This window comes from Vidua chalybeata, chromosome 19, assembly GCF_026979565.1.
Source record: "Vidua chalybeata isolate OUT-0048 chromosome 19, bVidCha1 merged haplotype, whole genome shotgun sequence".
Lineage (NCBI taxonomy): Eukaryota > Metazoa > Chordata > Aves > Passeriformes > Viduidae > Vidua > Vidua chalybeata.
The window spans coordinates 10,172,449-10,199,520 of record NC_071548.1 but is presented as its reverse complement, the minus strand read 5'-3'; the positions used below and the strand labels follow the sequence as shown (position 1 = coordinate 10,199,520).

Below are 27,072 nucleotides of genomic sequence, written 5' to 3'. Positions count from 1 at the left end.
TTAATTAACTCAGTGCTTGAACACATCCTCTGTAAACCTTCTGCTGTCTCACATGGGTTTTCACACCAATCAGTTCCCTGGCCAAACACCTCATGCTGAGATAAAGAACACACCAGAAGAAACAACACCTGGTTGAGGCCGGGGTTTTTCCATGTCAGGCACTGCCTACACAGTGTAACCCAGCACTGAAACCCGTCCCACTGGCTGCAGGAGGGGACAGACCCATGTTCCAAATGCCACTTTAATCCCAGGGAGGTTGGTATTTTTCAGTTGCACTGACTCCATGTTAAAAGAGAAACAAGCACAGTTTGGAACATCCCAGGGCTCATAAAAACCAGAGATTTTTCACTCTAAAGAGAGACGTAAATCATTACTGTGTAATATTGATGGTAACTGTAATTTACTGACAGCTCTACTGCGTATCTCATTGCTTCATCTGAGATTTCACCTTTTTAATGTGCTCCCATCCATTGGAGGGCAGTTCCAAGAGCTGTAAACTGTGTCACACAAACAGCAAGAAACAGCATTTTCCTGTCTGTAAAGAACAGTCAGAAAGGAAGACGAAAGGAAGACCTTGTATGAACTTATACAAACTAAAAAAACAATATTAGAGATGGGATATTAGGTAACAAAGAGTACATTTATCAGCCAAAGGATTTACAAAACAGCAGATCGCCACCACTACTCTTAAAAGAAATCTACAGAAAAAAACAATCTGCAAAATCTTTAGGCAACGTCATGTTTTCAAGTTACCTCAACACTGGACTTGTATGTCAGTCCTCCTCATGGGAGTTTATTATTCAAGTGACATGAATAGTTTTAAATAAGCCTCCACAGTTAAATGGGTTATTCACAGGTGAGATGACTGGGACTAAGTTCAGAGGAATGAAAACTAGTTCTGAAAAGCAACTGAACTACAGAATAGATTTCAACTTGGAAGTCATGGTGAGGATCTGCAGCTCACAGAGCAAAAAGACCAGGATAAGAGCCAAGAAAAGAAACAGAAATGGAGAACTCAGACACTGATTTGAGGTGAGACGGCAGAGCAGGGAAACCAAAGGAAGAGGGAAATCTAGAGAAAAAATGGGCTGAATTCTACCAGGACACGAGTCCAGTCTTTTGTGACTATGCAAGTAAAATTATATAAAATTTAGCAATAATCTGTTGATTTCAAAACTATTTTAGGTATTTAAAAATATTTCTTAATGTTCTTATTCAGGACTGTTTTTAAAACTCAGTGAGTTGCAAATCAGTATTTTCCTTGCAAAATCTGAAACCCAAATCTGTGAGCACCATGAGACCTCAGTCCAGCCTTACAGTCCAGTCTAAGACAAACACATTAGCACTCTACAATAAAGACTGTAAAGTAATTCTTGTTGACAGCCTCCATTTAATTTTTTCCAGTTTCCTAATGAAGTAACAGGACTAGGTATGTTGCCAGCTTAACTGCTAATGTGTTTACTTTAGTTCTAAAGAAGGGAGTGGAGTTATTACATTGCAGGTGAAAAACAAAGCCTTCAGCTTTGCTTAACCTGAACTAGAACCCCATATATTACAGCAGCTTTTTCAGGTAACAATGAACAATCCATCAAAGAACATAACCTAAAGCTTTCTTGTGCTACACTTGACCAGAATGGAAACAGTGAATGCCAGATGGCCTTTTCATTGTCTCCTGATCCGGAGAACCTGCTAACAAGCGCACCCTTCAGAAGTGAATTTTTGAAGTTAGCTATCCATCTCAGTACACACACAGCAGACAGCACCCACTGTTTAAAATTATTACCTCTGTAAAAATAATCTGCTCAGCATTCCATCTGCTTTGCACCAGTTTCCCTATTCCATGCACTTTTATTGCTCCACCTATTGCAATACCTTATAACCAACCTTGTTATTTCTTAAGAGGTTTTGTAGGGCAGTGTAGTGCACTTTGTCTTCCACCTTTGAATTTAAAGCTGTGGGTTTGGATCCCAACCAACCACATGTACATTAATGCACATTGCTGCATTTGCTCTGGAAACAGAATTATCAAAATGCCATGACAGAATAGAGTAGAGTAGAGTAGACAGTCACATGTATTTGGTTATCAATACATATCAATACAATGTGTGGGCTTTTTTCCAGAAAAAAAACCAAATCCCCTTACTTATTAAGGGAGAGAGCAGACCTTCTAGCATGTCTCACTGGTTCCCGACCCATCTACACAGTTCCAGTTTACAAAAGTTTCTTTGTACTACTATTTCAAAAGTTTATCTGTGCTACTTTTTACAACTGCCTCGTGTGAAATTAACTGTATTTTCATATTGAGAGGATTATGATACACACGTCCAGGTTACATGCCAGGTGGGGCACAGCTGCAGGTACACGGCTGTTGGGTTGGGACAGGCTGTGGGGCAGGAGCCCCTGGCCTGCGCACACAGGGCACACGGCGTTAGCGACAGTGGACCAGGAGGCGTGTTGGCTCTGCGGACACCGCCGGGCTGCGGGCACCCCCGGCAAACCTCCGCTAACGCCGGCGGGAGCCCCCCCAGCTCCCCTCCCGCGGCCCTCCCCGTGCCCTGGCTGCCCCTGCCGTTCTCCGGCCCAGCGGGCCCGGGCTTACCGCGAGCCTCGGCGGGAGCAGCAGCAGCGCGGCCAGGCTGAGGAGGAGGCGGCGGAGCGGCTCCATAGCTGCACCGCGGGGCCGCTCCCCCCGCACGGCGCTGCCTCCGGAGCGGCGCGTCCGGCGCTCCCCGCGGCGGGCGGGGCGGGCTCAGGGACCGCCCGGCCGGGACACGCACGTCACCCGCGGGCGGACGGGCTCCGCCGGGGACCGCGCTCAGGGACCGCCCGGGCAGCCGCCGGGCCGGGGCCCCGGGAGCCGCCAGAGATGTTCCGCAGCTTCGCGCCGGTGCCGGTCCCGTTCGTGTGAGCCGCGACCGACCCGCCGCCCGCTCCGGGGCTCGGCTGGCAGCCCCATGGGAACCGCGGGGTGCGGTGGCAGCTGGCTACTGCTGCTTTGTTTTTATAAAAAAACCTACCTAAATCCAGGCAGCACCAGTCAGTCGCCTTCCTCCCCCGACACCACCCTGCCCGGAATAACTGCGTGGTCAGGCGTTGGAAGGGGCTGCCCAAGGGAGCTAGTGGAGTCACTGGAGGTGCTTGAGGCATCTGGATCTGCCACTGAGTGATATTTAATGGTTTGGGGGGCTACAGTGGCAGTGCTGGGTAGACGGTTGGACTTGATGATCTTAAAGGTCTCTTCCAACCTTGATGACACTTTGATTCTGGTTTTCCTACTGATTTTGTGTTTTCAGAACAGATCATGCCGAATGTATTCAGCATAGCTCCTGCTTTTGACAGACTGTTAACTGTTAAGGCCTTCCAAGGCCTTAAATAAATGCAAAAACAGCCCCAGTATGCCCCTCTGAACCAAAAAAAAAAAAAAAACAGGTCCAGGCTTCTCTGAACAGATAAAAATAAACACAAAAAGTATTGAACCAAATGGAAGAAGCTTTAAACAGGAGAAAGTAAATTTAGAGTGCCTGGCAAAGATCCAGTGTTCAGCCACCTATTTATATAACAAAGCTGCTTTGTCCTTGTACATATTGTTTGCTTTTTAACAGTGCTATCACTAATGGAGTTGCAGGGCACACGGAGTTCTGGGTATGCCATATGCACACACGCTCACGCAGTGAGTGTGCCTTTGATGGTGGGCAGATGTAATGATCGCCCAGAATCACAGAATATCCTTCCCTGGAAGGGACCGAGGATCATCAAGTTTAACTCCTGCACAGTACACCCCAACAATCCCAGCCAGTGCCTCAGAGCCTTGTCCAAATGACAACCTGACCTATACATCTGAATATATAAAAACATGCTGGAGCTACAAACCACACTGTGATGCCAGTTCTCTGAAGTGTTTGTTTATGGCAGCCTTGACTTTTAAGAATTTGTGTCCCTGTGTGTGCCATGGCAGCAGCACCCTGCACCCTGCTACATTAGAGGAGGAATTTATCAGTTGCTGTATAAACGCTGTAGTGCACCAGATCCAAGCTGGAGTTATTTCACACGAGTGTCTCCCAAGGCCTCACGGGAGATTAAAAAAAAAACCCTAAAACCATCTGAGGTGGGAGGGGAGCCGAGTGTTGGTGAGCACCTTCAGCTCCCAGCTGCTCCCCTCAGGAACCACCTCTGCAGGGGCAGATCTGACCGGGGCCTCAGCTTTTATATTTTTAATACTGAGCCCTACTTCTTCACAGCAACAGAGCGCTAGAGGAAACTAGAAAGAGCAAAGTGCTACTGTTCCTGAAAAGGCGAAAAGCTGCCTCACACGGCGGGGGAGACAACACAACACCACCGCGCTCCCTCAGACCCTCAGCTCGCCCTCCCTGTGCCGCCCCGCCCGCTGCCCTCATGCGGCCCCGCCCAGCTTCGTGCGCAACGGCAACCAGATCGGCACGTGCCCCCCGGGTTCCAATTCTATTGGGCAAGACGAGGAGGGCGGGGCTAGCCTAGCTATAAAAAAGAGCGCGGCGAATGCTGGGTCTTTCTTTCGGCGTGAGCAGTGGGGTGAGAGCGGTGGCGGCAGCGGAGCGGGCGGGCGGCGGGGCTGGGCCGGGCCGGGCCGCGGTGATGTCTCTTGACACGTGTTAGACTGCTGACATACGTGAAGCAAAACTACTGCTGAGCGCCCCGGCTGCTTCCACCCTGCGGGGCGGCCGGGGTGTACCGCATCAATAACCTCCCCTTTACTCTCGGTGTTTTGCAGGGCCCGTGCGGCGACCGGCGGCCGGGAGCGGCGGTAAATAAAGCTTGTGTCACCCAGAAACGCGTCCGGCTGGTTCTTCCGCGCGTGCCGCACTGCCTTTGACCCGGCGGTGCCCGCCTGGCGCCGCCGGCCAAGCAGCGGTGCTACAGCGAAGCGCTTGCTCATAACTGGCGCTGCTCGGCCCGCCCCGGGCGGCGCTTTTAAAAGCAAGTGACATTTGTTGGCGAGCGCGGGGGTCGGGGCTCTGCCGCATCCTGCTGCCTGCCCTTCTGCGAGGGGAGCTCGTTCCCGGCCGGAGGGCGGTGCCGGGGCCGCAGCAGAGCCGGTCACTCACGCGGTTCACTGTGACTGAACCCAACGAGGCGACGGCTGGAGTTTTCCTTTAGTAGTTCAGGGTTACCTTAAAAAGCTGCAAAAAAGGAACAGAAGTCCTGGGATTCCTGCCTAGCTGTTGCAGGAGTAGAGCAGCTCGGTGAACCCCTTGGAGGCAGGAGAAATGTATCCGGGGCTGGGAGTCATCATGCACGTGGTGCAAAACAACTTCACACATTGTCGTGACTAAGCTGCAGCTTCTTAAGGGCCGCTGTTTTTTATACATGTTAAGTCCGGGAGGTACAGCGTTTTCTGTTAGTACAAAGACTGTAACCTCACAGGACTAGACATACAGGAATAGGGCAGAGAGTAAGGGATCATTGAGTGCTGGAGGCTCTTAAAGGTGGCAGAAGTGGATGTGTGTCAGCTCTGTTGTGTACCTGCTGGTAACCCTTTCACAGTTTTACCAGGTATGCAAACATATTCTTAAAGCATATTCCTCACAAATACCAACAACTGCTGTGGTGAACTTTAGTTTCATGATGTTAAATTTAGCTTTTCCTTGCAGAGCTCAGCACTGGTTAACCCTGAAACTGTCATGCCACAACCACCAAGTACATATATAAATCTGCAACGCACAGGGCACACTCACATTAGGAAGCTGCCTTTCTAATGAAATTTTAACAACTTGCACTAGATAGTGGCTAAATGCTGTAGAAATGAAATTTACTAAATTGTTTGACATGGGATAAATTTATTTAATAAAACAAAGCAAGCAGATTGTAGTTACCCACAGTTTATGAAGTGCAGTATGACAATCTTGTGTAGTAAGTCTAAATCTTTACACATTAGTGCATCTAGTCCTTTGACTTTAGTTATTGCACATTGAAATTAACTCATATAAAAGACCTGCGTACAAGACATGCAGACTTCATGAAAGGCAAATAATGCCTACAAAATCAGCAAACCCCAGAATATACACAGCCTGGAATGGTCAAGGAGGAGTTCAGGTAACAAATATAACTACTAATATTTTAATTAAAGGTAACCAAAATAGGTGTTCAAATATAGAATTAATTTTAAATATATTAAATGCTTTTGTTTCAGGCAAGGTGCTGTTTAAAAAACCTTCAATATAATAGCTTCATTTAGAGATGGTAAATCATCAAGTTATACATGGAAATTTTGATTTACATCAAATGTGACAACACAACATACAAAAAATTTCTTAAAAAATTACTTGGAAAAAAAAAAAGAAAATCATGTTATAAAAGGAGAGCCAAAACTCACCTTCTCTGTAAACTAAAACATTTTCTGACATCCATGGCAACACTGAGTATCAGAAAAATACTAAGTGTTAAGGAGTGGATATGTAGTGTTCAAACCTTGAATTTACTGCATACATTTAGCCTTGATTCATTACACCTGACAAATGAAAGGCAGTTCCCCCTTCCCCTTTAGTTTTGGCCACTAATTAGCAGAAAGTCTTTAATCATGATCAGCTCAAACAACTGCAATGCTTGAATTCCTATGCCATAAAGTCCAAGAAACCAATGCATGGGAGTCAAAATCTGTCAGCCACAGCTGCTTCCACAAGCACCAGGTGCTGTCGTGTCTGGGCTGTAACTGAGGATCCAGGCCCATGCCTTGGGTGTAAAGACAGTGCAATGGAAAAGACTCACAGCAACAAACTCCTGTCAGAAAGAACTGGGTGTTTCATCACAGCAAGAGGCTCTGGGCACAGTTAGGTCACTACTCCTGGAGGTGTGCAGTGTTGACACTTGTGTGTGTGCTCATGTCTCTATAAACATTCAGAATTAATCGGGAACCAAGGTGATTGTACCTCACTATAAGGCGGCTTGCTATGGTTTGGTCTCATGGCTTTACCAGTTTTCTTTCCTCATGTACAAAAATCTGACAGTCCCACCTTCACTGATAGTTGTGTGTTTTATGGCTAATTGCTTCCCAAAAAAAAGCACAAGTTCTGTATGAAAAAAGTAATGTGTATACAGCACATTGAATCACAATATTACCTATACATCCAATTTACATTCTTTTATCCTGAAAGCATTTCATATTTCGATTGCTTGACACAAGCTATTGACTGCAGAAGTGAAAGAACATAAAACAGTTCATTCTACACCTCCAACTGCCTGAGAAAGAAAAATATTCTTCCAGTTTTATAAATTCGTTCCTTATTTAGGATTTTTTCCATTTGGCACGCAATTCCTTTGCTGCCAAACAACTTTTCAATGCTTTAATGCACATTAACATAGCATGAAAACAAGCTGAACAAAAGGTGCATCAACAAACTCCTTGATCTGTTACATTTGAGTTCCTCCTCCCTCCCCACAAAGAACAGGTCACCTCATTCTCCCAGTTAAAATCCTGATGGCAGCCAGTACAAAAATAAATCAACAGCTTAATGGAATGGAACTTCATGTAGCTGAAGTACACGGGAACAATAACCAGGCAAGTGAGCACACAGGAATGGGGAAAAGAGTCCTTGGGAGGGGGGAGAGTGGCACGAGTTAAGGACGAGAACTACAGCACAGTTTATAAAACCATGAGAGTAACTTTTATAATACTGTAAACTGCAAGAGTCTTCACATGTCATGGTTGATCAGAGGCCTCCGTGCTCAGATCTTGAGGAGGGCATGTGGAGGAGCGGGGATCCATGGCTGAGTGCATTAAAGGAATATAGACATCATCCATGTTTGGCATGACAAAGATTTTCTAGGGAAAAGATGCAATGGAATGAAGTTACATTACATATGTCACTTGAAACCTCGTTTTTACAATTTTAGTTTAAAAAATGCAATACATTTACAGAGAAAAGGTTCTCAAGCTCAGCATTGTTTGAGTCAGTGCAGTGCCCATTAACTGAAACCATTTTGTTGTGTTACAGTTGTAAATGAAACTCAAATATTAGTATCTTTACATATTTCATTCAATTAAAATGGCACTACAGGAAACATCACCAACTTTTCCTAATTGCTTTCTCAGCTCTTACCCATCCATATACTTTCAAAATGCACTTTTATTAAAATAACTGATTTTGATTTCTGCTTGCTTGTATAGGTTGGGGTCCAGAATCAAGCTGGTCACTATTCCTATTCTACATGTATTTGGAGGGGGCTTCTTTGTTTTTGTACTATGGTCAATGTGATTTTTAAAAAAATACTTTAAAGGAAGCAGTAAGAGAAAGTAGTGCCTTGTCTGTTCTTAATTTTAGGCAACAGTTTGGCCCCCTATCATCTAAGAACATGTAGGATCATGTTCTTATTTGAGTACTGCAAACTATGGTACCTATTTCAAAGAAATGTCATTTTCATCTCTAAAGTAGATTTCCACCCAGGTCTACATGTGAGTCTTGAGACTGTCCCAGCAGTCAGTTTCAGCTGAGCTCTCAACATCCATCCCACTGGCCCGAAGCAGTGAAGGACATGACTAGTTATAAATGAAGTAGGGGACATGTGAAAATTAAACACCCCACCCCTTTAATTGACCAAAACTATCAGCAATGAAAGGAGAATGTAAAGGAAACACACCTGGAACTCTTGTTCCAGTTTCCTTGCTATCCAGTCTGTTACATGAACCAGAGTCACTTCTCTCTCACCAAGTTTTGGCCGTGCTTTTAACTCCAGGTAGGGAGGCCTTCGGAAGCCGTACCTTGGGAGAGAACACAAAGCAGGATTTACTACAGACACCCCAAGAAAATAAGTACTTAAACCTGTAACAATTTGCTCTTAATAGCACTTCCTACCTCAGTTACAACTCATTTCCTGCTCCTTGCCCACTTGAGCCAGGCTTTACCTTTTTTCTTAGCTGCAACCCCTCGTGTAGCACACCTGAAACATTGCCCAGCTCTGCTCTGAGCTCCTCTTACCATATTCTGTCAGTGGGTGGAGGTGGAATGTTAATCACTAGTGTTCCTCTGCACTCCTGTACTTCAACTGTTAGCAGCAATGGAGTATTGGAGACCTCTTCAATTTTTTTCTTAATAAACTCAGTCTCTGTTGCTTTCTGAAAGTATTTTGACTTCGTAATTTTATCCACAATTCTCATGATTTTACTTGTCCGATGTCCTCCAACATACCTTTAGATAGAGAATAGAAAAAGGACATCAAGATTATTTTCTTAAACCTATTTGCTAAGACAGACATGGATTTTCTATTAAATCATTAAGGTTTTTGATATAAAAGTTCTGAACAGATACATGGCCAAGCAGTACATCCTAGGGCCTGCACCCAGCAGCTGTATTCTGTCAGCTACAAGTGTCTGGCAGAAACTGTTCAGTCTGAACACTCCTTCCCAGATAGCATTGGAAACACAACAATTTTTAAAGCTGCAAATACACATAGATCACTAATGCCAGCAAGCTGGCATGAGAAGTGACAACTTGTCTACTACCAATCCAAAAAAATTGTAGACACACTGATATACCAAGATGTGCACAAATCATCAGCACAGAAGGCCCAACCATTGTGTCTAATTATTTAACTGTGTGTGCTGAACTAAAATGTTTTAATTTTAAGGTACTGTAGCATTTACAACTATAAGTATGCTGAAAAAGAAGAAGGAAACTGTTTTGGCAGTGGGTGGAATAATATTCCAAAAATGGGTAATTATGTCTGCAGAAAGTGGGCTTTTCCTGGCAATTGTGTCAGACAGCATTCCTGGCTTTTGAAACACATGCTTTAAGGGCTGAATATGTTTTTTCTTACCCCTATCTCATGTTGGAAATACACACTCCAAAAATAGCGCATTTGGTATTTTCCACACACTATATCATGTCTAATTGTGGCTCTTGCTGTTACGTAGCAGAGATAACCTTCCTAAGGAAATGACATTTTCCTATCCAGGGAAAAAATAAAATTATTCTTACACAAACTTACACAGTTTTGTCCTTAGCACAACATAAGACAAAAAACTGTTCAGCTGATATAAAAAGGGAAAATAATTTTGACTTTGGGATTTTATACTAGCTGTATCTTTACCCAGAGAAAGAAGTTATTCTCCCATCGATTCTACAGTGGTAATAATGCAGATTTTTAATAGGTGTAAGAAAAATTTTTCAGTATTTTACATTAAGATTCTTCATTCTCCCTCTTTCATCTCTTGATAAAGAGTTCTTTATATGATCTATGAATTTCAAGAAGATATGAAATGCATCAACTGCAATAATTCAAACAATTTTCAGAAGTGTTCAGGAGTAAAATACTAAAATTCTCTGGAACATTTTGAATAACTCATGAATATGCTGTTATATTCACTGTAAAAATCACTTAAGATATATTCAGACATAGAAAACATTGTGATTGTCTCAGACATTCTGGGTTCAGACATTCAGCTTTCTCATTGCATGGCATAATTGCAGTCAGATGCAGAAAGCAAAAAATCAGAGCTGCAGCCAAAACAAGGAATGATGTGGCATCACTGATGTTGGGAAATTTTCTTTGAAATCCATGCACAGCATCAGAGGGCAGTATTGCACAGTCCAGACACATGAAATCCTCAAGGGGAAAAAAAAAAACAAAAAAAAAAAAAAACCAAAACTGAGCAAGAAAAAACAGGCTTGAGTAACAGTTGTTTTCTTCAAGAAAAGAAAAATGGAAAGGGATCGGCAGGATAAGCATCGGGGTAATAACTGCATAGATACTGCAAGTTTTCACACAAAATCCTGTTCTTGGCTCTGCTATCAGGAAGGACATGCTGGGGAAGGTCCCTAGAGCTTCCCTGGCCTCCCAGCAATCCAATAGAAGAGGGACTGGGAGGTGTCCAGGGGCAGCTGGGAGAAGTCCCTGCAGGGCTGGGGTGCTCCACTGCTGCTCTCTGCTCTGGAAATGGGCAACTGGGGCTGCTTCATTGCTTGGACGGACTCACACTGTGCCTTTCTGGGGGACAAAGAGCATCACAGGACTGGCACCAGCTATCAGGTGTGAGGGGAGGGAAGGATTAACAATCAGCTCACCCTTCTGCTCCTGGGGTCACCTGCTTCTCTCCTGCCAGCTCAGGAGCATCATCTTCCTCCGAAGAGCCAGCGCTGGAGGATTCCTCATCGCTGTCTGCAAGACAATACGCCCTTGGCCTGAAACTGAAACAATGCAATTTCCAGGTCAAATGCAATATCCTTAAATAGCTATTCATCCTGTACAGCTTTGGCTGACATTACAGGTTTCTGAACTGTCCCCTCCCCTCTTCTATAAATGCTATCTAAAAGAACAAAACCAAAACCACTCTGAAGCCAGTCTGGCAGAACCAGCTTTCAAAACAGAAATCTGTTTTCCCCAGTGGAACATAATCCTAGATGAAAGAGGCTGGCATGGGGGTGGCTATTCTACATACTCAAATCACATGTGGAGATTATTCAAAATACATTTGGAAGCATCTCTGTTGTTGCTCATGGTTTTTCATGAGTTGAGCAGAATTAGGATTGGACATACCATTTAGTTTGAACGTCATGGAGAAAAAAGTGAAGTAATAAACAAGTGTTGCCCTTTGTGTACAAAATACCACACAGTAGTGACTAATTCCTAGACCTGAACTGTGGAAGATTTTACATACACAGTCAGAAGAAAAATTTCAAATCTTTTAAACGGATTTAAATGAGAGAAGGATACAGTGGATACACTTCAGAATTAACATATCTTTACTGAATGCAAGAGGTTGAAACAGTTACACAACACAGGCTTCAAAAGCATATGGCTTTAGCCCTAGGGACTATACCCAGGAATATAATACTCTACAGCATGTTCAGAATACACTTTATAGCTGCGTCTTCTTTCTTTGTGTGTGTGTGTGTGTTCTTGGAATGCATTTGAAGCATTAATAACCTCAGACAAGGCATGGACTGAAGCCACTGCCTGCTATTCTGTACACAGAACAAACTGGTGGTTGCTGCATGAAGTCCTAATGTAAAGGGATGGTTCAGGTGCAGCTCACAGTGCACAAGACTCCTTCTTCACTGAGCAGTAACCCCAGGACCTGCCCACACTGAAGCATTTCCCACCCAGCCTGTGGAATCAGAATTGCAAACCTCTTCCTAACCAGAGCAGCATTTTGTACCTGCAGAGGAGTGAAGGAGCAAACCAAACTGAGCCACCTCCCTCAGGACGTGGGGGTGGTGGGTGGTGCCTGTCACTGGCCCAAATAGCAAAGCTGGAGCTGTTCCTCCCAGAAATTCACGTTTTTAGGTCAGATTCAAACTGCACGTTTTCCACCAGGGTGTGGCCTCACTTCTCTTTCCTGTGCACATTTTAGCAGGCAGCTCAAAGTGTGCTCAGGGCATTCTCAGGTCTTCCGAAGGTGTCACCTTCTTACAACAAGGTGTTTTATTTCCTAGTTGAAGGGGTGCTCTGAAGTGCCTCACAAGCACCAAGTGGCTCAGACCACAGGATTTCCTCGCATTAAACAAAGCAACAATAAATAAGCTTGAGTGAGATTTCAGGGGAGCTCTGTATACAATGGACCATTTATATGACACACACATTGGCAGAAAAAAATCACTTTGGAGCTACTGTATTGTTCCTGTAAAGATTGCACAATATTTTTATGAATTGCCATTTGTCAGTTTGTTTTTATGTGGTTCGACAAAGCCAAAAGGACTGATGGGTTAAGAAGCTGCAGTAACTTTGGGTTAACCTGCCTGCTTTTGCCTCAACTCCTGTTTAGCAGCATCTGTAATGTATTACTTTTATAAAATTGTCAACTCAATAGTTTCCTACCCTTTCTAAGAGCAGCATTTTCCTGAGAAGGCATGCAAGACAGCATTACCAGACTGTGTCTCAGCACACTTCACTTCTATTTCAAACAGCAAGTGCAACAGTGACCCATTTGTCCTGCTTTACACTGACAAGAGCCACAGACAGTTAAACCCCAGAGCTGTCCCCCCTCCTCTCTGGATGAGTAGGTGCCTTTCTCACACCACTTTGTGGTTACTGCATCTCAAGAGATGGTTTGTTCTGAGCTAGTAAGGGCCAGAAATGAGCTCAGCAACCAACATGCATCATTTACTACAACGTGACCATGGATGCAAACACATGCAGAGTAATTTGATTTGTCACAGCAATTGTCAACTGATAATTTAAAAAGCCAGTGGAATTAAAATTAACTAACACATTGGAAGGCATAGATGAGAATCAAACTGTTCTATACTTTTCAGTCCTTAATTTATTTAATATCCATTTTGTTTAAGGGAAAAAAAAAAGGCAACAAAAAAAAACCTCATCCAAACTAGAATACATTAGACTTTATGTAAAGCTGCTACCTGGCCCTGAGCTTTGAAACATCCCAGCCCTGTGCAGGGAGCAATGCAGTTAATGCTGATACCTTCAAGTAACTGGTTGCTTGGCTACAGGCACTTAAATCTGCCTTGCTGGGTGCCTATAGCTCAGCCAGCAGCAACCTGATTTTTAAATATGAATCAGAGTGTTCACTAATTATTTCTGAGCCTGTTCCTGCACTAAGCAGATATGAAAATACACAAAGAAAATCCTGAAGGGGTGGAGAAGAAAAGCAAGAATTTGATTTGTATAGACATTTCCTCCTCTATCCCCCATTTTTTGGGCAGGCAGGATTAAACAGATTTTGAAAAATTCACACCTACCAGTTAGAGTGATGTAAACTCAGAAATATTTATTTCAAGCAGTGACAATGAGAATCTAGGTCGATTTAAAATCCTCTGAATTTCTACCAGTGTATGAGATCATTCAGCCATTAGTTGTTTTCACATTTATTTTCTTGTCATGACTGCACTGAAATATAGTGCTGCTGTAAGTATTACTTCAAGCTATCTCAGAATAAGTGGTCAGAGCTATGACATAAGTATACAAGGCATCTAGTACCTTAATTGTGAAAGACCATACAGTTTTGTTCATAGCTAAACAAATGACCAGATTTAGAGACTATTTTCTCGATTTGCAGGCAGTGGTTGTACATTAAATCAGAGACCACCTACTGTTCAGGGCCTGCAGATATAGGTACAAAGAGAAAATAGCAGCAAAAAAAATGGACCTCAGAGCTGTGAGTGAATCCATCCAGGGATGGATATTCGATAGCTGCCACTCACTAGGTTAATACAAATGGACAATGGATGACATTCAAACATTGCCAAAATGAGAGGGAAAGCACAAATACAAAGGAGGTAAGTTACTGTGTGGTGTCTGCTAATTAGTTCATCTACATAAGGCATTTCACTTAGGCAAAGCCAACAAACAGAAGATGGCTAGGAGGGAAAATAGAGACTAAAGCAAGGATGTGATTACTCCCACGATGCAATAAAGCTTTTGAAAAGGTCTTTACATAACAATTAGAGTCTGTTTACCTTCCACATTGTTTACTACTCCATGGTTTCCAGCTGCAGCTGCATGTACCATGCTGCAGTAGCCTGTTACACCTGTCTATCTTTATTTCTGCATGTGTGTATCTCCAGTTTTTGAGTTTTATCTGACTAAACCCCAAATCAAGCATAAGACAATACGAAATTTTAGGCACAGGACATTTTAAAACCCAAGTGAAATATATATAAAATAATTGTACCACAGAAGCCTTTCATTAAAATTATTTATCAAGAGCACAACCAAACATTAAAGTTGCACAGAAAAGCCACATTCCACACCCACTTGTATGAAACATCCCCAAAACTACTTTCAATCTATTGCAGAGCCAGAGCTGCAAATACACAAGGAAAATCCCATCTTTTCACAATGAAAGCACCATTGCCATCCCTTACCCTTCCCTGCCGATCTCGCCAACCTTAAATGCTTCCCCAAGCGGCTCTTTGCCAAGTTTGGTCAAGTTCATCTTGGTCTCCAGGGTCATTAGAAAAGATCCATTGTAGGACATTTCCAAATCAACCCATAGTCCTAAAATAAACAATAGAAAAGATGTCACTTCAAGAGCAATCACAAAGCAAGCTTTCTGATCACATTAAGCTCATGGAACAAAGCCAGATATAAATCCAAGCCATACTTGGATTTATAGAGAGTGGTGAGTATCGCTAATGGTCTAAAAAAAAAAAAAAAAACCTGTGATTTACACACACCTAAACTGCTTAAAAGATGTGAAATGAGATAAAGGAAATAGAATACCATCAGGGATTCACTTCAAAACTATTTACAGCATTGCTCCAAGCCAGGCAGTAATGGGGACACTCCTCTGCATCACTGACGCTGTCCAAGTGAAGCACAACTTGAAATCCCAGAGCAATATTGCTTCTCTCACACCACAACCTGCTGCCCCTTGTTTTGCCAGTGGTGTATTGAAGATCTATGACAAGGTTCCTTCAGTAACAGAGCTACAGGCATTCTTTTATGATTCAGTGTAAACAGGGTCATTACTGAGACAATTCTAGATGTGCAATATTAAGTTAAATCCTATTGTCTGTGCAAACTATTTGCTTTTTGCAATCTCCAAAATAATTGCCTTGGGAATACCTTAAGATTAGCTCAAGCCTTTTAAGTGAAACCCTGCACCAAAGCTGTAGGATTTGTCACCCAGAGGTTAGAAAACAGATGCCACTAAACACAGATTATACTTCTTCCTCTTTCAGATATTGCAGCTGAACAAAACATTCCCTCACCAGTACCTGGCACATCAACCACTGACCCATTCCACTTTTATTTATTTATTTGGCAGCAATTAATGGTGAATAAAACTGAAACCAGGACAAATGATAACTACTCTTTGTGTTTAATTGTTCTAGAAAAGTCACACTTTATCAGTTAAAGAATTACTGTTTTCTTTTCTGCAAAAACATATCCTTATCATAATTCCACCCACTTGTGGTAACAGAAACACAGGCAGCTCCCAAAGACCTGGTCACTGGCACCCTATGAGGTTACATGCTGGAAGCAGGATGAAGGTGAGTTGGTGCTTTACTAACCCAAATAACTCTTTTTCATCACATTTTTTCTAACACTGTTCTAAAAACCAAACACAAGAACTCAAACACAAGCTTATAAGGATTTTTTTCTCTTTACAGTAGGAAAGTGTCAGTAAGATCATAAAAATCACGAAAACAGCTTAATAGATTTTTTGGATACTCAATAAGTCAGCAGAACTCAATCATCAATATCATTTTAACAGTAGATCAAATTAAGCAAAGGATGCCATTCCTGAGAGGGAAAATTCCTTCTGACCAGAAAATGTTTATACACTTTTTCCAGAGGGAAAAAGGGAGGGAGTGAAAAATTGGGCAGATGGTACAGTTTATTCCATTTTCTGGTTCCCTAGCCTTGACAGAATTACAGTAAAATCCACAGCATATGCTGTCACCCAAGCAGGACTGTATTAACAGAAACAAGACCTTTTTTTCTAACATTGTGTGTTAAATTTAGCTAATTAGAGAAGGCATATAACAAAAAAAGTATTTTCTTTATAATCAAGCACTGGTAAAAAGAAATACTGATGAAACAAAGCGCATCACAATTAGTAACTGCACTTTAAAGCCTCACAAAAGGCTACCTCAAATGACTGCCTCAAACACTTACTAAAAAACCCCAAAAACTTAGAAGCGTTCATTCTGAATAGTGCCCTGAAACTATAGAGTTTTTTCCCCCACATTTCTCAATAAACAAAGTCATTTACCCATAGGCCAACTTACCAAGAAATACATATATTCTTATGAAAACAAGCATTTCCAATTATCCAAGGGGATGATCCAATTATCATCCCCTTGTTTATGTCCTTTTAAGTATAATAAGAGAACAAGTTATTCCAGTAATTACTCACTACAAGCTCTTAAAACCCCTAAAAGCTCACACGTATGTTCACATGTTCACATTCAACAGTATGGAAGAAGTTAAAAGGATTAGAAATCCTACCATAAATGCTTGTCACATATTAACTGAACAAGAAATTAAAGGAACTAATTGCTCTCACAGCTGTTTCAGCAATTAATTGAAGCCAAGTGTTCAGCAGCTCCTAAATCCCATGTCATGACTTACAACTACAGTCCTTGGTTACAACTGAAGTTATGAGAACAGAGAAAGGAATTTAAAAAAATGTTTAAATCAAGGCAAAGGAAAACACACTGACAAGAACCCTGAAAGGAAAGCCTGATTAAAAAGAAACTATGAAACCACTCCACAAGCCACACACACATAAAGATTTTAAAAAGTTTTCCTTTGTTCTGTAACTACAAATAAAACTTCTACCAATGATGCAACCACTTAATTGAGAACACTGGAGAACCTGCTGACCCACACAGGAAGTGTGAGACAAGAAGCTGCAATATGCTTTAGTTCCCCAAATACTGACTGCACTCCAGCTTATTCTGTCTACTCAACTCTTCTTTCTCTTTAAAAAGACAGATTTTGTTCCTCATGACAATCAAACAGTTTGCTCTTTTCAAACGCGCTTTGTTTGTAAAGCTCAGTGGAAAATAATCTTTGGAAAAGTTGAGAGCAAAGTGTTTTACAGATAAGGCTTTCCCCCAAAGAGTTGCAAGTCTCAAGCAGATAAAGGCAAGCAACAGCATTTGGATACAACAGGCAGTATTAACCACTGTATGTCCAAGGAGATTTTAATATTACCCCAAAGTCTGTTTCGTTCAGTTTTATGAGGGAAAAGGTTAGCACTTACTATCCTCATGCTTTTGGTCAGTGATTTGAATGGCACAAAGGTTTTAGTATTAAAGTTTAATAAACTCCTCCTAAAGTCCATGCATCAGGTATTCTTGCAGAGGTCAGGTGACACCACACCAGGTTTTCCAAGGAAGTATTTCCCTTTAGGCCAATTAGAAATTTCTTCACGTTGAGTGAGGAAACTCTGATACAATTTAAAATTAAAAACTGCTATGATTACATCTTAGATGGCATCTAGCTCTCCTCAACATGTAGAATAAATGCTTTTGAAGCTAAAAAGCATTATACCAAGTTTTTCTTTTCTGCAAGATTATTTAAGTGACATGAGTATCCTCAAATATGTAACCATATGCAAGCCAGAAGGAATAGAAAACAAACAGTTCCAATTCATAAAGCAGCAGTATGAAAGTCATCCAGCTTTTAAAAAAAGCTGGATTTACCATTGAGAACATAAAATGATCCTGTATTTTGAAGTTTATTTTCAAAACAACACCATTCTTGTTTTTCCAGTAATTACAATTATATTTTCTGAATCCCTGTTTTCAGAACAAGGCAGCTTCTCTTGGAGTGACAAACCTGTTTTCTCCTGTGGTACAGAATCAGATCTGTCCCAAGGAGATGTGCTTTGCCCTCTGCAGTCCCTGACAGTATCAGGTAAGTGTCTGCATCTCTGTTGCATGTGAATTTTAGTTTAGTTCAGTAATTATTTCCTATGGAAAGACATTATCACAATTCTATATATACAGAATTACATTTACACCAAACCTGAAATAAAGACCCCTGAGTATCTCAGAATAAGCTCAGAATAAGTACCTAAGACATGCACAAGATAAACAGCTCAACATTCTGTTCTCCACAGATACAAAGGCAGTAGCAGCACATGCCATTTTTGTATTTTACCTCTGTGATCAATAGAAGGTTTGAAGGCTTGAAGGATCTTGGGCACTGCTATCCCCATGTCAAGCTCAGTCAGAGTCAGCTCATTCATGAAGTAGGGCAGCTAAAAGGACAGAATATAAAAAAAATCAAATACATGTTATGGAACTAGACATCAGTTTCCTGAGAGAAGAAAGCTCATTAAACTTAAGGAATGGACTGAGCTGAAGTGTCACCAGTGAAAGAACACAAATATAATCACACAAAATTCTTACTATTCTAGAATTTGACAACTGCCAGTTTCAAAACTTTTTAGGGAAAGATTGGGCATCTCAACTTATTTTTTAAATTATGCTGAAGTTTAAATGCTGATCTTAAACCATCAGCATGTTTTTTAGTCAAAGTATGTAAAAAGCTCAAGAATGAAGTGTAAATCCTATTTCACTGTGAATAAAAATCAAAGACTTCTTTGGCTCTTAACTTCAGTCATATATTTTATCATTGATGCTTTATCAATGTCTCAGCTTCTTTTATGTTTGGCAAATTCTTTTACAGAACATTACTTTTTAAATCTGTATCACAGTTTTAGTAAAATAGAGGCACAGAAATCACGATCTTACTCTTCTAATTGACAGAAGACATATATCCTGTGAATAGACATTGCTTTAACACATCAAAAAATACACCCGGTCCCCATTGCCAATCTTTCCACTTTAAAAGTTACCAGTGAGATGTCTGGGTAGCTTGCTGTCACAATTGTGGAAGCAGACAGGGCAGATTTAAGCTACTGGTGACTTCCCAAAGCAAAGGCAGCACTGTCTCACAGCTGGTGCTGGCAGCTAAATTTCCAAGCTTTTGTAAGCAAGACAACAACTTCCTTTGCCTTTAGGGACAGACAAACTCCTCCCCAAACATCAGGATCTGAAGGCAGTGGTGAACTGCTGCTGTTCAGAAGGGTTACAGAAGGCAAGGGGGAGACTGAGAAGTCACTCCAAAGCACCACTCCCTTCACCCTTGAGATGGTGCAGCTGATGGAAGCTGTGTCCTGTCACCCCACAGAGCTTTTTCCATAACTATTGCTCCCACTGACCTCCTGCAAGTAGTTTATGTCTGAAGTTAACAGGAACACACTACAGTTGTGGTTCCCTGATGTCCTCCACCTTAAAAGCAATCTACTATTTCCCAAAGAAGATTTCTTCATATATAAGCAGTTCTATCCATCCTTAATGTAAATACAATAATACTTTAATTTTTACATAAAAATTTGACAGATATAAATAGCTAATCCAGCTGTAGTTAATTTTAAACAGAAGCAGCAAAGTTAACATGCATCAGAAACTGAACAGCCATTCTGTAGCACATTAATTGTCTTTTACATGTAAGTGTGAAATAAGTCTTTCTTGTACTATTTTAAAACTCAAAGACTATGTGTTTCACTTCCTTCAAAGGAGTGTATAATACAAGTCTCCAGATCAAGTACCTTTATTTTGCTAAGTTTCATTTGGATCTTCTTTGACACTAGATCAGACCAATACTTCTCTCCTAAAAAATCCCAAAATATTCTTCCAAGCAGAGCGTTCACCCAGGCCTCCTGTTCTTCTTCTTCAGCTTCCACGTTGGCATCTGGCAACTGAAAACATAAAGCAGGTTATTCAGCTCTATAAATTCTATAAAATAAGGAAAGAAAAGGCCTGATTTATATGGGGAGTTCAGTGTTCAGAGCCTGGGTCAACTCAGAACACCAAATGCTCAGCACAGGGAGCAGCTTTACAAACGCCTCAGCTGGGCTGCCACTAGCCTGTCATCAGCCTGACATGCAGCAGAGGGAATGAGACCACACAGATATAGATTGACCTCTGGCAATGAAACGAGAAAGTTGTATGTAATTTAACCTCTGGCAGAAAAAGCAGATAAACCCAGAGTCTGCAGACTTATAAACTGTGTTTGCAGTAAGAGATACTCTCTCTTGCAGTCAGATCTGGAAGAACAGGTACTCTACTCTTCCTTTGTTTTATCAAAAAATTAGAAAGCAACACCCAACACTACATCCTTAAATCCAGTTCAGAAACACCACAAATAGATGATAAACACAGTACAGGGAATCACACTCCTCCTTCCAGTATTTGCATATAGGATTCAGGAAACCATATTGTCCCCTCTGCTGCATTAAAGGTGTTGTTTACAGTCCAAGAGAATTCTGTCTTGGTTTCCCTGAGAACCATCTTGAAACACCTGGAAATATTACACATTCAGATGCTGCTTCACTGACTACACACACAAAAGCCAAGGCAGCTGATATAATTTTGGGTGTGTACACACACTACCACAAAAACTAGGAAGTTTCCATGAAGGAAACGCAACATATTAAGTGCCTGCAATGACAGAAGAATTCACCACCCTACATTATTCCAGGCAGAACTCCTGAAGCTAGCAGAAAGGCAGCACTCTCTAAGACAGGCAGGTAGATGCTGCAGCTCTGAATATCATCTCTTGGCAGCTACTGCTTGCAAGGGCTGCAGCCTGGCTCTGCCAGGGTGAGGAGCCTCTGCTGTGACGCAGGTTCCCTGCCAGCACTGCTCATCTATTTATAGAATACTTCTGACACGTGCCAGACTCAGCAGCAAATCCATCACAGCTTCAGGAGTGGTTGGGGGCTAGAATATGTTTCCTGGGGGAGCACAAGATGTGTTTATTCATACATTGCACCACGGCCTCCTATTCCCTTTTCTGGGTGTTGTATGAAAGTCTGGAAACAAAGATGCAGGATATGAATTACTACTATTTTAAATAAATAGTGGTCATGCTTAACATTAAAGATGTGTTTATTATGAGTGTTGTACTTAGTATTAAGGTCCTGTTTACTGAGAGTGACTCAAATGCAGTCCAGGAGGTCAAAGGATTAGTAAGAGCTACAGAAGCTGGTCACTGTTCCTTTGGAGCACAAGTATTACCTTCTTCACAGCTGTAGGGCTGCTGTCTGCACTGAGGACTGGACTACCTGAAGGGCTTTTCTTTTCTTGTGGAACACACTTTGCCATATAAATATTGTAGTCCAGAAGCATTTTCTGCCTCACGTTGCCAGACAGGTCCTTGTGCTTTGGCTGGGATGTGATTTCTTCTGCACTTCCCTTGCTGCTGCTCCGGCTGTGTGTGAGAACTCCAGACTGACTATCAGTTCTGCTGTGTGCTGGCAGCACCCCTAAATTCAAAGGAATAATATCTGTTCAACAGAGAACAAATCTGACAGCCAAATACCACAGTGCATCATCAAACTTTAAAGGAACATGTTTATTCCACAGATATTTCTCCTCAAAAAAAGACCAGCATGGTGCTTTCTTATTTTAAAGACTAAAAGTAAATTCTACTGCTGTGTGTTTAGGTGGTCCTAAACCCAAATTAGCCAGTATTTGCTATGATTCAGCACTCAGCAGGGTGTGGGACTGGAGGAGTCAGCTGATCAATAGCATATTTAAATATGGACACTCACATATGTATAACACATGGCAGAATTCCCAACAGCCCTGCTGGAGAATGCCTAAAATAAAAGTCAGGTGATTGAAATGCACCTATGGCTCAAGTTTTTTTTTTTTTTCCTAATCTAATTATAGGCTGTTACAATTAGAAGGACTACTGGAATTTTAATTAGCTATTAATTTTGCATTTGCATTTCAAGAAGTTATGTGCCAGAAACAATAATGTTAACTAATTTTTAAAAAGCTTCTCCGAGAATAAAGGCAGAAAAGCATGAGTCATTCAGGTTTAAAATCGTATCAGAGGATGGGTTTAAATTAATATTCCAAACAATTGATCGATACTATAGACTAATGCTTGTTCGTTCAGATATATATATATTTATATATATGCATTCATATATATATATATTAGTGCAGGATCTTTTATTTAAACAGAGAAATGTGTTTTCTTGTGACACTAACCCATGAGAAAGTTCTATCCTTTACAGGAGACTAGAGTGGAAGGAAGGATGGAGGAGGAAGAATAGGTAATGAGAGAACTGAGTCTAACACTGCAAATGTTGAGATCAATTCCAACATACAGAAAAAGAAGAGACTGAACAATCCTCCTTACAAATATGACAGGAGTTCTTACAGTCACTGAAAAACCATGTATTCAAATAAAATAGTCTAAAAACAATAATAATATTTGAAAGCATAGAGCCAAGAGGGAAAAAGGTGGGGGTAAGGTGGCAATGATAGGGCCAAGGTAAGGAGAAGGGTATCTTTGGTATTATTATTTTTTGCTTGTAAAGACCACTGTGGCACCAACAAAACATAACTTTGGTTTGTTTCTTTTGACAGACTCCTACAAGAATACAAAATCTGAGTACCTGGCTTGCTCCCACACAAACTGGGTGGCTTCTTCGCTTCAAACTTGAGCTTTGATGCGAGAAGGAACCTTCTGAACCACTCCTCCTTCTCCCTACCCGTCCTTCCGAAGAGGTAAAGCACTTGATCCTTTTGGCAAGTGTACTTTGCTCCATCCTGAGGTTTCTTGGATTCCTCATTGTTTGAGTCCACTTTTTCAGCAGGTTTCTCCTCTGCAGTCTCCTTCTCAGTCTGGGCCTTGGCCATGAAGTCATCCTGCTTGGCGAGTTCAATGCAAATAGGGTATTTCTTATTCCAAATGCGTTTCCGTGCCAGGCTCTTAGGAACCAAGGAAATCTGAAGAATATTTGAAAGGGTTAAATGAATTTATTTTTCAGTTGTATCCTCTATGTTTCTCAAGTAAGAACACAGGAATGCAGGAGATAAAGATCCCACTGGATCTGCCAGTTTAACTGACTCAGAATTGCTGGTGGATGTCCAACCCACTGCTATCACTACATCTTTGGAATTAAAACAAAGGCCATTTAAGCAGATTATACCATGTGGATTAGAAACTCTGTTTTCATTCAGATGATCTTATTCTCATGGATTTGCAGAAAAAAATAGAAAACTCAAGAACTTTATTTCTGGGACCATGGGGAGATAAATAGATAACAAGATAAAATAATCAGAGTCCAAACTGAGTTTTGAACACAAACTTTTCATGCCCACCTTATGAAATTAAGCATTTGAAGTTGGTGACAGCCACATCAAATACATAAGAATCAAGCCACAAGACTGATTTGCAGATAATTACATTCTAAACTCAGTATATTTATATCAAATTAAGACAATGCAAGTGATTAGAGGAGTGGTTTAAAAAAAAGAGTTAGAAATTCTTATGTGAGGGTCTAAACTCAGCAGGGTTCTCCAAAAATTGTGGGTAAATACCTTGAAGAATAGGCATCCTTTGTTCATTACAGTCAGGGCACTTGGCCCTTCTGTAATCAATTGGGGCTGGGTAGGGGGAAGTACTGGAAGTTTTTCTAAGATACCACAGGGAACCACCATGCTCCCACATGACAGCTTTGCTTGTCTTCATGATGGGAAAACAAATCTGCAGAAGGCAGGAATCTAATTTTTTCTTTATCTTTTTCACTGTCTTCCTTTAATGGAAAGCAGAGCTGACAGCACACTCCTTTCCCATACAGACTCAGAAAAAGAGGGAGGTTTTCCTCACTGTTGCCTTGGTCCCTCTCTCCCTCTCACTTCCAGTCAAGTGAAGTGTGGTTGCCTCCTACATCTGTACTGCCAAGGCCCTCGACTGATGCAGCACATTAAAAAAATCCATTCTCTTAATAATTAGGTATTGATGTATTATTTAAAACAATGCCAATGAAATCAACTTCACGTGGCAACTCTTGACATATTTGAGGGAGGCAAACAACATGTAGGAAAACTGTCCTAGCATCATTGTTGATGCACTCTTCCAACTGCAAAACCCCTCATCTTCCCTAGACTGGGGGTACCTAGAGCAGGTTGCACTACAGACACCTCTCACTCTCCTCTTTCACATTCACATATGATGTACATTCCTTCTTTGAATGAAATGCAAATGTTGTCTCAGCAGCCTTGGAGTAGAGACAACCACCAAAGATGAGGCATTTTGGTGTAACCTTCAGAACAGTCATCTCATGCATTGGGAACGATGCATCAGAGCTCCCATGAGTTAACTCTGATCTCAACTGCCAGAGGAAAATCATGCCTTTCCCTTACTGTGTCAATATGTACTTTATTCCAAATCCTGCTCAATCTTCCTCCCCAGCACAATCTTTTGCAAGTTAGTCACGACAACAGTTTTGTTTAAATAATGACAGAACGTGAAAATAGAGGAATGAAAAAAAATTCAGAGTTAAAAAGAATTTGCAAAGTATTCTTTGTTAAAATCAGATGTAAGTAGGACACTCACCTTGCTGTCTGTTAGTTCATAAATTTTTTGACTGACATACGTGACTTCAGGCTTTGGCTCATTGTACACAGCTCTTCTAGAAATATTTTTATTGGGTTTTGAAAGTCGAAGGGTGCTGCCTTCGAGTCGCACGTAGACAGAGTGAGTCAACGTAGCATGGTACGTTTCTGGGTCATAATTATAAATTTCATTCATCCATCCCTAGAGAAGAAGACACTGTTAACAGGCTTTTAAGCTGCTGGAAAAGCAAGTACAGCATTCACCTAAAAACTTTAAATTATATCCAAGCTTTTGCAGAAGTTATTTCACTTAGTGCACAAACAGAATGAGGCAATAAATGCCCTAAATAAGGCAGCACCAAACCAACAGAGCAGGAGATGAGGATGAGATCTCAAGCCCACTGTGTGTTTTTTCTGACTCAGACACTTTGTATGCATAGCACAGGGTGCTCTCACCTCCTCCCCAGGAGCCACGGTGGGATCTGCAGATGCAGAATGCCAGGAAGAGCCACAGGGCAGGAGGGCTGAGCAGCACAGCAGCCCCTCTGCTCCCAGCAAGCTCGGACACTTTAATCACTCAGAGCCCAGGGAGAGCAAACAGCCTGTCTGCTCACAGACAGCACTGACATTGTAACCACCACAATTAAGGACTCAGTGTGGAAGACCACAATGGAGCTTGCTTTCATGTACTATCACTGTTTGAGATCATTTAATGTGTTGTGTAACTGCCCAGCTACAACACAGGAGTCATACATGTGGATTAAATTCAATTAATTTCTGTGCTGTAAAACAAACACAAACCAAACCAGCCAGTCCTGCTGTAACAAGCCTGACTCTGACCATGGAGGTGATGTTGCTTCTCTTCTCCAACATCTGATTACAGAAATAGAGATGATAAATGGGGTAGAAGGTAGGCAGAATACTCATTCAAGGAGTTTTCCTTCTCTTAACCCGCCATACAACATTCTTTGATCATTGTTTTTATCAGCACATCAGAACCTTAAATTCAGCATACTCAATATTCATCAATGTCAACAGAAAGTGAAGGGAAGCAGAAAGTCAAATGGCAACTTTACAAACACCTGTGTGATTACAGTGGGGGGAAGTGGGGAGAGATGAAAGAGCACGCCAGTATTTCTCAAAACAAAAAGTTGTAACTAACTTATGCAAAACATCCCAAAAATTACTGCAAGACTTCAACTTAGTGAGGTTTCCACACACAGAGAGAAATGTAAAATTTACTTTTATGCTAATTTTCTTCAGTTTCAGTGCCACATAATTTCTCACAGTAGATGGCATACACCTTCTTAGGTGCCATAGTAACAGTGGTATCTTTTGCTTACTCCAACATCTAGCTCCATTTCCACTACAAACCCTGAAAAATTAGCATTTCTTTTATGTTCAGGAAAGATTAAGTCATTCATCTTTGCTCAGCTCCAAAGCAGACTGTCTTTTATTAATAGAAATGCCTATACCAGGACATACTCTTTGAAGAATCTTTATGGTTGTTTTTTTTTTCTTGCAATGGATTATACACAACTCCCATATAGGAAATACAATACATGAGGAAGAGTTTTTATATCAAACTGCACAGCAGAGATGATGTACGTTTGAGGCACATCCCATCTCCTTCCTAGAAATTATTTAGCCAAGACATCTTTGAGCAGACAGCAATTAATTTTCAGCCAGGAACTCCAGCTGGACTTAATGAAGCACAAGAACATCACGTGAGTTGCCCAAAGCCACCGTGTGCAGGAACTGGAATATCCATATGGCCCACAGATCTCTGGAGCAACTCCCACCTGCCCCCATCAGATCTCCAAGCTATTTCTAGCTCAGACAAAGTCTGGAGCCTGCAGCCAGGCAAATGTACAGATGGGAATTTGCAGCCTCAGAAGTTTCCTGCCTTCTGGAAGGCCGTTCAGCCAACACCACACCAGCTGGCACAGAGAGAAAGGGCTGCTTGGAGAGGGGGTCATTATAGGAAGCTTAGTTACATGAGCCCTTTCTCTAAGTCTAATAAGCTTTCTATTTTCAGTAGAAAGGCTGGAAACTTATGGGTACATGTAGTACCCAGGAAGGTCAGAACTGCACCTGACATTCCTTTAATGGCCTGCTTGAGATGGAACTGTGATGAAAACAAGGAGTGATTTACCCATCAAAATCTTGACTTCCCCGTGCCAAAATAAGTAAAAATCCCTCCTGCTTTTCTGATCCCTACCATGTGCCCAGGCTTTCCAGTTCAAGCAAGTTCATTAGC

The 27,072-nt window shown here is 41.6% G+C and overlaps 2 protein-coding genes and 2 non-coding genes across 5 annotated transcripts in view; 2 read left to right on the top strand and 2 right to left on the bottom strand.

Annotated features, from left to right (window-relative positions):
- The window catches only part of ERN1 (endoplasmic reticulum to nucleus signaling 1), a 32,088-nt gene extending 29,414 nt beyond the window's left edge, over window positions 1-2,674 (bottom strand). Inside the window, exon 1 of the mRNA XM_053960417.1 lies at window positions 2,600-2,674. Within this exon, the coding sequence (XP_053816392.1) occupies window positions 2,600-2,665 (66 nt within the window). The 5' untranslated portion in view covers window positions 2,666-2,674. The remainder of the gene's footprint in view (window positions 1-2,599) is intronic.
- A 1,931-nt stretch (window positions 2,675-4,605) lies between these two features.
- On the top strand, window positions 4,606-4,668 carry LOC128797885 (small nucleolar RNA SNORD104). The gene has a single exon (XR_008434271.1). It is a non-coding gene; the product is annotated as a small nucleolar RNA SNORD104 (small nucleolar RNA).
- A 166-nt stretch (window positions 4,669-4,834) lies between these two features.
- On the top strand, window positions 4,835-4,966 carry LOC128797886 (small nucleolar RNA SNORA50). Its single transcript, XR_008434272.1, has one exon. It is a non-coding gene; the product is annotated as a small nucleolar RNA SNORA50 (small nucleolar RNA).
- Window positions 4,967-7,614: 2,648 nt separating this feature from the next.
- TEX2 (testis expressed 2) overlaps window positions 7,615-27,072 on the bottom strand; it is a 44,241-nt gene continuing 24,783 nt past the window's right edge. For both annotated transcript variants that reach the window (XM_053960468.1, XM_053960469.1), the window contains exons 3-12: window positions 24,814-25,014; window positions 22,868-23,201; window positions 21,474-21,721; window positions 20,003-20,152; window positions 18,547-18,646; window positions 14,793-14,925; window positions 11,034-11,156; window positions 8,949-9,158; window positions 8,611-8,731; window positions 7,615-7,795 (exon numbers count right to left, since the gene is read on the bottom strand). In XM_053960468.1, the coding sequence (XP_053816443.1) occupies window positions 7,673-7,795; window positions 8,611-8,731; window positions 8,949-9,158; window positions 11,034-11,156; window positions 14,793-14,925; window positions 18,547-18,646; window positions 20,003-20,152; window positions 21,474-21,721; window positions 22,868-23,201; window positions 24,814-25,014 (1,743 nt within the window). In that variant the 3' untranslated portion in view covers window positions 7,615-7,672. The remainder of the gene's footprint in view (window positions 7,796-8,610; window positions 8,732-8,948; window positions 9,159-11,033; window positions 11,157-14,792; window positions 14,926-18,546; window positions 18,647-20,002; window positions 20,153-21,473; window positions 21,722-22,867; window positions 23,202-24,813; window positions 25,015-27,072) is intronic.